This window comes from Salvia miltiorrhiza, chromosome 3 (genome assembly GCF_028751815.1).
Source record: "Salvia miltiorrhiza cultivar Shanhuang (shh) chromosome 3, IMPLAD_Smil_shh, whole genome shotgun sequence".
NCBI lineage: Eukaryota > Viridiplantae > Streptophyta > Magnoliopsida > Lamiales > Lamiaceae > Salvia > Salvia miltiorrhiza.
Window position 1 is genome coordinate 3,950,805 of NC_080389.1, and position 12,871 is coordinate 3,963,675.

The 12,871-nt window shown below is 36.4% G+C and overlaps 1 protein-coding gene across 1 annotated transcript; it reads right to left on the minus strand.

Moving 5' to 3' along the window:
- Positions 1 to 2,697: 2,697 nt before the first annotated feature.
- On the minus strand, positions 2,698 to 5,735 carry LOC131018125 (putative late blight resistance protein homolog R1B-16). Its single transcript, XM_057946847.1, has 3 exons — positions 3,288 to 5,735; positions 2,952 to 3,107; positions 2,698 to 2,844 (listed from the first exon to the last, which is right to left on the minus strand). The coding sequence occupies exons 1-3, from the start codon at positions 5,733 to 5,735 to the stop codon at positions 2,698 to 2,700; spliced, it is 2,751 nt and encodes a 916-aa protein (XP_057802830.1).
- Between the last annotated feature and the right edge of the window lie 7,136 nt (positions 5,736 to 12,871).

Below are 12,871 nucleotides of genomic sequence, written 5' to 3' on the forward strand. Positions count from 1 at the left end.
CACTCTGATCACTTTATATCATGGGAAAATTTGCCTCAATGAGTTCTCATACGAAAGATAGGAATATATGTTGCAAAAAGCTCTTAATACTAATTGTGGTGCCCTAACTGTATAACATCACTACTAGTACTAGGTTACATCGCGACTGATATACATCATTATTGTATCATCAATCTGTCTATATCTCCATCCACATATCAAAATATAAATATTAATATATGAATAACACTTTTATTCATTCAAATCTCAAAACTTCGTATAGGCAGAGGATACTCATAAATAACTCATGTTATTCATATTCACTCACTTGTAAACATGTAAACTTCTTCAAATACTAGATTCTTGTAAAATTGCAATATTAATAACTTTCTTGCAAAGTTGCAATATTAACGACTCAAACTCTTTCAAACTGTAAATTGATTCTTTAAAACTCTGAAAATCAGTACCTGGCTATGCTGGATGAGATGGAGCGCAGAGCTTTTACTATATTACTCATTTTAGTCTAAAGATTCAAATTTAGACTAGACTCAAGGGAATGTTTAGGCTCAGAGCAAACAACCTGCTCTGAGACCACTTTGTCACAGCCCGACCTAAACTAACAACAGTTAAGTCGGGGAAAATGTGTGACTGGGGAAGGGAAAAAGAAAATGAAAAATAAAAGAGATTTAAATAATAATAATGAACCCTCTTTAACGATGAATTACTTTAATATTGGATAATCATAAGCAATCACTTTTAAAACTCATGTAAAATCATATAAAATCATGGCGAAACACACACTAAACTAAGTAGCTAAAATACACACATCAGAGAGAGATAAACAATAACACGAGCAAAATATGCGTACTGTTGTTGGAGGGGCTCTCGGTTGTCGGAGGATTCCGGCAGGGGCTTGCGGCTGAGGATGGCAGAGATGCGTTCTTCGGCAGTCTTGGATGGTGAGAGAAACAATTAATGTGGGATTTTTCTTGAGTGTAGGCGTGCGAAGAGAAACAAATAGGATTAGGAAAAAAGAGTGACTCCAATCATAGTTAGAGCGTGTGAAGAGAAACAAATAGGATTAGAAAAAAAAGAGTGATTTCAATCATATTTAGAGTTCAATTAGTATACAATATGTAGAATAATAATATATATTCGCTTAAGATACAAAGAATTGTGATTAGTGTATATATATCGCTTAAGATACAAAGAATTATGATTAGTGTAGGATTCTTCTTCTTCTTCTTCTTCTAATAATAATAATAATAAAATAACAATAGTAATAATAATATATAAAATGATATTACATTATTACCCTTAAAATAAATTAAAAAGTAGGGACATGATAGGCAAATCAAATTTTGTAAAACAAGGCTCTTTTATCAGTCTTGGATGGTGAGAGAAACAATTAATGTGGGATTTTTCTTGAGTGTAGGCGTGCGAAGAGAAACAAATAGGATTAGGAAAAAAGAGTGATTCCAATCATATTTAGAGCGTGTGAAGAGAAACAAATAGGATTAGAAAAAAAAGAGTGATTTCAATCATATTTAGACTTCAATTAGTATACGATATGTAGAATAATAATATATATCGCTTAAGATACAAAGAATTGTGATTAGTGTATATATATCGCTTAAGATACAAAGAATTATGATTAGTGTAGGATTCTTCTCATAATAATAATAATAATAATAATAATAATAATAATAATAATAATAATAATAATAGTAATAATAATAAAATGATATTACATTATTACCCTTAAAATAAATTAAAAAGTAGGGACATAATAGACAAATCAAATTTTGTAAAACAATGCTATTTTATAATAGGTATAGATTTGTCAAACCTCTGAGTTGTGAGTTGTGTGACCTGTTCAATTCTAATTTATCAATGCAAAATCAAGTGATCCAATCACTATTTGTTTGAATATTTTTTTCATTTCTCTGACCAGATTTACCAGCCTGATTAATTCTAAAATATTAAAAATGATTGTCTTAGCTGGTTTAATTTGTTTAAGGGATAATTACATTTTATGGCCCGTCCTTTAGTCCCAATGGTAAAAATAGTACTATGAACTTTTAAATATCCAAAAAAAAAAGCAATCTCTAAAAATACTTGCAAGGAAATTTCGCTCCAAAAATGGAATTATGTGTAAAAATGGAAACAAGAAAGGTATAGAAAACTGAGTCAAGACGCTTTTTTTCCTTTTATTATTCTGTTTTCCATTCAACTTTAACAAAAATCAGGAACTCATACACGCAGAACTACCGAAAAGCAACCTTAATTGCCGCAAAAACTTTGAAATTTATTACTCCAAGATATATAAATAAATGATATTCCCTCCATCCCGCGAATCTTGAGTCAATTCTTTTCGACACGAGAATCAAGAAAATAGTATTTAATGTGTTAAGTGTGGTAGGTGAAAAAGTGAAAAGGTGAATAAAGGAGAATTTTTTTGCCAAAAAAGGAAATGACTCAAGATTCGTGGGACGGAGGGAGTACAAGATATAGTATGATTGGTAAAACAATTTACTGATTTGAACAGTTACATGCAATAACCTAATTAGCCACCTAACCAACTCTGAAAGCATCATATGGAAAGAATGCCTCTAGTTTCCACAAATAAATGAGAGAGAGAGAGAGAGAGTATGTTTCTGAAACTTTCCAGCACAAATGTGGTTTAGAAGTTGGATTTCATCAGCCTCGTTCGTGGTCTTATGGTGATATCGCCAAACGGAATCTGCCCTTCCACATGGATGTAGTCTCTAATCTCTTGTTTTCAGGACCTGAAACAGAAACAGAAGTTGGATAAAAAGAGGAGACAAAAGGCCAAGCAAATGGTATTACAATATAGGTCATCAACTGCAATAAAATAGCACTAACTATTAAGTTTAATAGTGATTCTTGACCTTAAAACCAAGTTTTCTAGACATAGGATTTATTTGAACTTAGATATGAATTTAGTGCACAGTTTCAGGAGCTGCCGCTTGGTCATGAGCATCAAGGTTTAATGCAGTGGATTCTATAGTGACCTGACAAACATGATTTTTGCTGATCACTGGAAGGAACTTCAACATCAAGGGGTTGTAGTTGTACATTTTTTGCTGATGCAACTTATCTCTAACCTGCAAAAGAGCACCTTATCTGGAACGTTTCACACGAACTTGAAAACTATCATTTTCATAATTCCGTCGTTCCAATATCATTCTCCTTTTTCTTAATCTCAAAAGAGTTTCGGACTTCCGTCGTTTCTCTGCTATGCTTTTTGTTGATATCAAAAGAGTTTCGGACGACTTATCGTCAACCTCAATGAGTTTAAGTGTTGGAATGTCTCCAATATTACTTGGAATCTCATGTAGACCACGGCACTCACGAAGCATTAGGCACTCGAGTTTTGGAAAGTGGCTACTTTCAGTTGTCCATTCAACCAAATATGATCCGTCGATTAGAAGATATCTCAGTTCACGAAATTCTCCCTCAATTGTTTCCCAATGTTGGCCTTTGCAAGCATAGTTTCTTAGTTTAAGCACTTGAAGATTAGGTAATGAACCAATGATGGTCACATCACTCCAAGAAAGCATCCAACCACTCAAGGTTAACCTTCTCAACTGTAAAGGAAAGTTTAGACCTCTAAATGAAAAACCTCCATCTGCACGCATATCCGATTCCGGTTCTATACATGAAAAATCTCCATGCATCTCCAATTTCAATTTCTCAAGCCAACACAGATATTTAAGATTGTTGAGGCAATAGCGCGCATCCAAATCAAACTTCTCCTTGGAGTAACATATTCCCAACTTTTTAATGTGAGGAATCATTTCCACCATTCTTTTACTGCACACCAAGTCCGTTGCCAGTGAAAGTTCCTGCAAATTATCAAGGGGATTGTTTTCTCCTTCAGGGTAGGGTAAGGGTTGAAATGAGAAGGCAATAAGATGTCTTAATTGTCGCAACCTCCAAATCTCCATGGGCAAACGAACCTCAGATCTATAAATAATTAAAGTCTGAAGATTCTGAAGCTTCGATATGGCTGAAGGAACAATACTATTGGGAATGTTGGAAGCAAGGTAAGTTAAATGAACCAAATCGAAGACATGACCTGGCTGCCAATCCCAATGATTGTTTCTACGTAAAACATGAAGGACCCTCAGTGCACTAAATTTCTCTACAACACCCTCAGATCTATACCCTTTCTCCGGAATACATATTATGGTACGGACATGTGAGCTATGCATATAGTCCTTGAGATGTAGATCATACGAACTAGCACTTATGCTGTGATGATCTTTTATGAGATGTGGAACAAAATGCTTTCTCAGGATAGGAGTAGGTAAGTAATCAATAATAGAAAGAATTACCTTCTCTTTTGCAGCCTGCCTTACACAAAATTCCCGGACGATATCATGAACGCTGCAACTTTTTATTTTCCCATCAAACTTCCTATTGGTGATCAAAACTAGACTTCTCTCGACAAGATCCTCCAAATAATCTTCTGCCTCCTCTTCCAAGCTTTTAGATCCACTTGAACTTGTTACAAAACCTTCAGATATCCAAAGATTAACAAGTTCAGTAACACGAATCTCCTGATCTTCTGGAAAGCCAGCAATATATAAAAAACACGGCTTCAAGTGATTAGGTAAGTGGTTATAACTCAAACAAATAATTGTCTCAAGCTGCGTGTCATTTGCCGCAATTTTCTTCCACAAGTTTCGAGTTTTAAGAATCTTAGATAGAATTCCTGCCACCAGCAAAATTGCAAGGGGTAGCCCTCCACAACCTTTAGCAATTTTGGTCCCAATGTCTTCCAATTCAATGGGGAAGTCTTCATCTCCAAATACCTTCTGCTTTAGCAGACTCCAACTATCATGCGCATCCAACAAACGCATCATGTGAATGGAGGTAGAATAGCGAACATAAGCCGCCACATCTTGTAGCCTTGTTGTTACTATGATCCGACTTCCATTGTCATTTTCAGGAAATAACATCTTTACCTCATCCCAAGCCTTCTTACTGCAAATGTCGTCTACTATAATCAGATATTTGTTGTTGTGGAGGTATTCGCGAATTAAGGAATCGATAGGAATATTCCTATCAGCTGACATCCCTTTAATGGAAGCTAGGAGATGTAAAGCAATAGTTCCTATATTATAATCTTGTGATATTGTGACCCAACCACAAATACTAAATTCTTGCCTAACCAATGCATCATTATAAACAATTTTAGCAAGTGTGGTCTTACCAATGCCTCCCCTTCCAACAATTGGGAGAACCCGTAGTCTGGAATCTCTGGATGATTCCACCAAAAGCCGATCCTTGATCACTTTCACATCTTTATCAACACCAACAACAAAGTCATCTTTGCTGCTTGTGATTGCTGATCTTGATGATGAACTAACAGCAGGAGAATCAGTTACGCCCTTACCCTTGATGTAATCCACCACATCTCCAACGGTTGACTCCAGTCTCTGTGCTACTTCCCGCAGCTTGTTTGCAAGTATGATCGTCGGCTCTGTCGATCCGCAATCTGAAAGATATTCTCCAAAAAAGAAATATTCGATAATCTCATATGCTGTATTCGCTGCCTCTCTGATTTTTTCTTTGTTAGGATAAAGTTTGAGATTCAACTGCAAGACAGCAGCTTGGATGCGGATGGATAAAATTTCTTGCTTTACAGAATGAGTGAGGAGATCGTCACGGTATTCTAGGATCAGATCTAAGGTTTGTTTCAGGTTATCAAGAGCTTCATAAGACATCTCGATTCTACACAAAAAAGAATTCTCAAAATTACTGTTTGTTGCTTCTAAGTTGTGATAAGGTTCATTTTCTTTTCTCAAAGCTAAACTGCCTCATCCAATCACAACACTAGTTCAGACCGTTGGTAGCTCAGATCATTGGGAATAATTAAATCTATTCCAACTAACATGCTCGATAAATTTCAAACCAACCCTTTGTTATTATCTTTCTTTAACTTACTTAATTTGGATCGATTTGTTGCATTTTGGATTCTAGAAGATGTTTATTTTTCATAATTGATAAAATGTATTATTAATTATTATTATTATTATTAAAAACATTCGAATCCGGCCTACCTTTCATACATTTTTAATAGTATATGAATAAAGTAAAATTAGATAAAAATTATCAAAATCGTTAGCATATCTCAAAATTCCAATCTATATATCTATATATAATATAAAACATGAGTTTTTTACTTCAAAACTCTCTATCCTCTTTGTGAAGTATGTGGCTTCAACTTATGAACTTTTCATGCTAGAGGGGTCTGACAGCAAATAACTACAACTTTGAGGAGTTAGTTATTGTATTAGTTTGCACCCTCGGTGTGTGCATGTGTGTGAAGTATATTTGTTAGAAGTCAGTTCATTATCACGTGAGATTCTTCTTTGTTGAGCTGTGATTGTAGTTAGTTACAGAGAGCGAGAGAGTGATTGTTGACAGCATGGTGTGGCTGTAACACTCAATCTTGAATCTGTGAGTTGTATGCGATTGTTCTTGATCAATAAAATCTTCATCTCTTCTGTCGTGGATGTAGGATATTCAAATCCGAACCACGTAAATCCTAGAGTTTCTTGTTCTTGTTTTTCATTTTGTTTTCTTGCTCGATACTCTACTGTTTCATTGCCTAGATCTGATCTCAAGCGAGCTTGTGGATTCAATTTTGGAATCCAACATTTGGCACCATCTGTGAGAACCAAGAGATTGGGATTGGATCCACACCGGCTGTTCTTGATTGCTGATCGCCGGAGAACTGCTCATCTCAGTCGTGAAGCGGTGTTTTGGAGGAGATGTCGACAGCCAAATTCGACGCAGAGAAATTCAATGGAAAGAACGATTTCACACTATGGAAAATAAATATGCGACCCATTCTAATACAGCAAGGACTCGCAATCGTTCTTGATGAGGGAAAGATGAAAGAAAAGCCGAAGGAAGAAGGCGGAGTTAAGATCAACCTTGATGAAATTGATCAGAAAGCTCACAGCACCATAATCCTGTGCCTCGGTGACAAGGTGTTGCTGTTAGATATCCTTGACATCATCTAATGATACGCAGCGGAAATACAATCAAGGATTAGATCTAGATTTACAATTGCATCATGTGTACACATGAGCCCACAACGATAAGAATAACTTACCCGTTGTATGATAGACGTGTGTTGATTTCTTCGGTTGAATCCACTACTAAGGTATCCACGTGTATGTCGATTCGATGCATGAACTATTCCAAGTGCACGATTCGATCTTCGACAGCTGGGAAATCTCCGATACAAACTATAGTGCTCTCTAGGTGTTTTCTCTTATCACCCCTCGTAAGACTAGCTCACCCTTCTTATATAAGCATAAGAATTGGCTAACTAGACAATTCAATTTTGAATTCAATCTTAAATTGTCTTGCTTAGTCAACCTTTTTTGACTAAGGAATTCAATCTTAAATTGTCTTACTTAGTCAACTATTTTGACTAAGGAATTCAATCTTGAATTGTCTTATCAAATATATCATAATTTAGTCCATAATATCTTTCAATCTCCCACTTGGACTAGCATTAGATTAAACACCAAGCACTATTTTGCACTCTTGTGCGAATCAACAATACACATAAAGTGTGACCCTTTAGGCCTCCATTATCGACAATAATCAAATTAAAGTCTACACAACACTCCTAGATTGCGTTGTGTAGCGAACTCGATATATGAAGAACGTTTACGTGGATTCTGTAAACAAACCTTTATATGAAGTTTATGTAATATCCTTTCATTCACGAACCACTCGATTAAGCCTATGATCTGCCATGTGTCTATCAAAATAGCTCAATCACTTTATCTCATCTTTATTATATGACTCATTCGATCATATTCAATTACTTCTAATTGAATATATCTTTGCATTGGCCAATGACTAACGGTCAAATAATATAGAGAATTTGAAGTGTTCTCTCGAAATTCAAATCGAGGAATGAATCATATTCTTGGCTCAACTACCATTTCCATTTGCCTCATGATGTACCCAACACAAGTCGTATCTACCCCTTAGATGGAGTGCAAGCATTGTACTTGGTCAAAGCACACCACTCAACAAACAAAATGAGTATTGACCTCAAGTCAAAGGACTATTACATACTCCACACACTATTATATCATAGACACTAGAACAAATGATTTAATAGCAGGGTATACCAATACTCTCCAAAGTATCCATGTGTCCATCACGAGAATCAATTATCTCGTAGTTGTGAGATCAACTACATTCTCTAAGAATATGATGCAAACCACATGCCAACCTATTACGTGTTATCAATATCCCATTCTTGATAACCATTGGTTAGGGTACTTTTAGAATTACACTTATATCATTAATGTCTCACATCATTAATAACATTGATAATTCAAGGGAACATATAAAAGAATAAAGTCAAACAATAAAACAAATTATTCCAATAAATGCACAAGCCCATGAAATCAAATAACATATATATAAATGTGATCAAGTAAGGATGTCTCAATACAAATTGTTTCTAAGACATTCAAACCAAAACTCCCACTAAATTAAAGCCAACTTCCAACATGTCTAACACCCAAGCTCTCAAAATGTTTGTTGTGTTTTGCTATACACAATGGCTTGGTGAAAGAATCAGCTAAGTTTTCATCAGTGGGTACTCTTTCTAATTTCACATTGCCTCTTTCTATTATTTCTATAATCAAATGATATCTTCGGGGAATGTGCTTGTTTCTATTCGTGGTCTTGGTTCCTTTGCTTGTGCAACTGCACCAGTATTGTCACAATACAATGGTATTGCACTATTGGCACTTGGAACGACACCTAATTCTTTCACGAATTCTAATAGAGCAACAGCCTCTTTGGCAGCTTCACATGCAGCAATATACTCGGCTTCGGTGGTGGAGTCAGCAGTAGTGCTTTGTTTGGAACTATTCCAACTAACTGCTTCACCATTGAGGATGAAGACATAGCCAGACTGTGATTTATAGTCATCATGGTCTGTTTGGAAGCTAGCATCAGTATACCCAGTAACTGATAACTCTGGCTGCCCACCATAGACTAAGAAGTATTCTTTAGTCCTTCTAAGGTACTTTAGAATAGTCTTGACAGTTCTCCAATGAACCTCACCGGGATTTTGCTGAAATCTGCCTGTCATGCTAAGCGCATATGCCACATCTGGTCTAGTAGATGTCATGGCATACATTATCGATCCTATAGCAGAAGCATATGGGATCCTTTTCATGTATTCAATCTCTTGGTCACTAGAAGGGCAACCCTTCTTAGACAAGATTATACCATGTCCCATAGGAAGAAATCATTTCTTAGAATTTTCCATTGAGAAGCGCTTTAGCAATTTGTCTATGTAGGTGGACTGTGATAATCCCAACAATCTATTAGGTCTATCCCGATAGATCTTTATCCCAATGATATAGGAAGCATCACCCAGGTCCTTCATCATGAAGGAGCTAGCAAACCAATCTTTCACGGATTGCATCATGGAACGATCACTATCCATAATCAAAATGTCATCAACATATATGATAAGGTAGACAATATTCCCATCTTTGCGTTTACTATAAACGCATGGATCATCTTTGCTTCTGACAAAATCAAACGATTTGATAGCTCTGTCAAAGCAAATATTCCAACTCCTAGAAGCTTGCTTAAGTCCATAAATGGACTTCTTTAGCCTACATACTGCATTCGGTCTTTCTTTAGATACAAAACCTTCAGGTTGAGTCATATAGACTTCCTCTTCAAGTTCTCCATTGAGAAACGCGGTTTTGACATCCATTTGCCAAATGTCAAAGTTATAGTATGCAGCTATAGCAAGTAAAATCCTAATGGACTTGATCTTTGCAATTGGTGAAAAGGTTTCGTCATAATCAATGCCCTCGCGTTGACAATAACCCTTTGCCACCAACCTAGCCTTTTAGGTTCGTATTATGCCATCTGCTTCTCTCTTCTTTTTGAAGATCCATTTGCAGCCTATGGGATATTTCCCATCTGGCAAATCAACTAGTTCCCAGACTAGATTGAAGTACATTGAGTCCATTTCGGAAATTAAGGCTTCAAGCCACTTCTCCGAGTCAGTGCCCAACACCGCTTCGGTATAGGTCTTAGGTTCGTTATCATCCGAATCAACTCCATCATCTTGGTTCTCAACCAATAGATTAAGTCTTTCAGGTGCTCGACGATTCCTACGAGGCCTATGGAGTTGTTCTTGCGTTTGTTCGGGTTGTATATTCTAAATGTGAGCAGGTTCCTCTGTGTTGAACGTTTCAACAGTTTCAGAATTTTCAGGGACATCCTCAAGATTTTCTTGAGGTGGTGGTGACACAACTATTGTATCATCGTGTCTTTGATGCATCTCATTGTCTTGAGGTGTCTCTCTAAGAGACATTCCCCTTCCCAATAGATCATCAAATACTCCCACTGAATTCTTGTCCACGCCATTAGACAAGTTTTCATCCTCTATGTTATTTTGCGGTTCTTGAATTTCTTCAAGTTCTATCGTATTGTGACCTTGTTCCTTAGAGACAAAAGTGTCTTCAAGAAACGTCACATTCCGGGAAACAATCACCTTGTGATCACCGGGAACGTAGAAATAATATCCAATTGTTTCCTTAGGATATCCCACAAAATAACATTTCTCACTTTTAGATTCCAACTTATCAGTCATCATTTTCTTAACAAAAGCAGGACATCCCCAGGTCCGCATATGGTTAAGACTTGCCTTTTTGTCACACCATAACTCATATGGTATTTTCTCAACTGATTTAGAAGGAACTCTATTCATAATATAAACAGCGGTCTGTAAGGCATGACCCCAAATGAATAAAGGGAGACTTGCAAAACTCATCATGGATCGAACCATATCTAATAAAGTTCTATTCCTCTTTTCGGATACCCCATTCATTTGAGGTGTCCCTGGAGGAGTCCAGTCTGACCGAATTCCATGTGATTTTAAGTAATCAAGAAACTCATGGCTTAAGTATTCTCCTCCTCGATCTGATCGAAGAGCCTTTATACTTTTCCCAAGTTGTTTCTCGACTTCTAACTTAAACTCCTTAAATTTCTCAAAGGCCTCAGATTTGTGCTTCATGAGATACACATATCCATACCTCGAAAAATCATCCGTAAAAGTTATGAAGTACGAATATCCACCTCTTGCTTCTGTTGGGAACGGTCCACACACATCTGTGTGAATCAATTCTAGCAAGTCTTTGGCTCATAACCCATTCCCAGAAAAAGGTTTCTTAGTCATCATACCTTTGAGACAAGATTCACAAGTACCATATGACTCAAGGTCAAATGATTTGAGATAGTCTAACTTTCTCAATCTTGCTATCCTGTTCTCATTGATATGACCAAGTCTGCAATGCCAAAGATAGGTAGTATTATTCGCATTACTCAGCTTAGGTCGTTTGTTTTGTACATTGAGAATACTCCTTTCACATTCAAGATAATATAAACCATTCAAAAGAGAGGCACTTCCATAAAACAATCCATTAAATGAAAATGAACATCTACTGTTTCCAAAATGGAAGGAAAAGCCTTCAATGTCTAACATTGGAATGGAAATAATATTCTTAGAAATGGAAGGAACAAAGTAACAATTACTTAAAACAAGTCTATTTTCCGAAGGAAGATCTAATCTATAAGTCCCCACGCGTTCAGCAGCAACTCTTGCTACATTTCCCACGCGTAGATCGACTTCCCCGGGCATCACTTTCTTGGTTTCACTTAGGCCCTGTACATTATTGCAAATGTGTGAGCCACAAGCTGTATCTAATACCCAAGATTGTGAATTATCAATAGACATGTTTATCTCAATGACAAACATACCTGAGCTCAAATCCAATGCACCTTGTGCCTTAAATTTTGAGCAGTCTCTCTTCCAGTGCCCATTTTCATGACAGAAGAGGCACTCATCCTTTGGCAACTTCGGCCTTTTCTTTGCCCAATATCCAGAAATACAGCATGGAGTCCGGCAACTCTCGTCATGTTTCCAGAGCCTAATTTTCAACTCGGGCCCATTTTGCAATTATTTCGGAAGATCATGAATCTTTAATCAAATTTTGAAAAATCAAGCCATATAGCAAAAAAATCAGATCATAAGGTGTAATTTACACTTTATTTAATGTGGTGCAAACCACGTGTGGTTGTAATGAACTTCTTATCTAGTTTCCTATTCCAGCAAAGTCAGCGTCAAACAACTGAGAAAAATTCTAGGAAACAAGAAGCAATGTATAGAAAACTGAGTCAAGATGCTTTGTTTTCTTTTATTCTGTTTACCATTCAACTTTTACAAGAATCAGGAGAAAATTTTCCGAGTAAATTTTCCACCCTGCCCGGAGAAAATTTTCCATCATAATGAACATATGAAAATGGTGGAAAATGAGTGTAAATATACCTTTTCTCTCATTTTCCATCAAAATAAACGCACCATAAAGAGTTTTGAGTATATAAAGATTATAATAGCTTAATTCAAAGAGTAGGACCATACCATTGTTTCAAAAAACAATCCTCGATGCTTCCTTGCGTGATTTTCCAATTAAGAGGTTGTCCACAGAGGGAACATTCCTTCCACGCTCTGCCTCTTTAATAAATCCATATTGCGGATACTTGGAAACCGTTGCTTTTGTGCTTGTTTACTCATTTATTTTGAGTAAGCACATTACCTTGCACAAGAAGACCACCAGGTGTTCTCATTATGTCGTGTGTCTTCAGCATCGGGCATATAGTCATCATCCATGTCAGCCAAGTCATCGTCATCAACATTTAGAAACTTTGAAATTAGTACAAGGAGATATAAGCCAAGCCTGTGTATGCATTAAATGAATTAGATCGAACACTTGACCTGGCTCCCAATCCC

What these genes read in the sequence shown, in the direction of transcription:
- LOC131018125 (XM_057946847.1), bottom strand. Translation starts at nt 5,735, where the DNA reads ATGTCTTATGAAGCTCTTGATAACCTGAAACAAACCTTAGATCTGATC. An exon ending in CAACACTTAAACTCATTGAG is followed by an intron (nt 3,108 to 3,287) that starts GTTGACGATAAG and finishes GCTCTTTTGCAG; the next exon opens with GTTAGAGATAAGTTGCATCA. An exon ending in AAGCGGCAGCTCCTGAAACT is followed by an intron (nt 2,845 to 2,951) that starts GTGCACTAAATT and finishes ATTTTATTGCAG; the next exon opens with TTGATGACCTATATTGTAAT.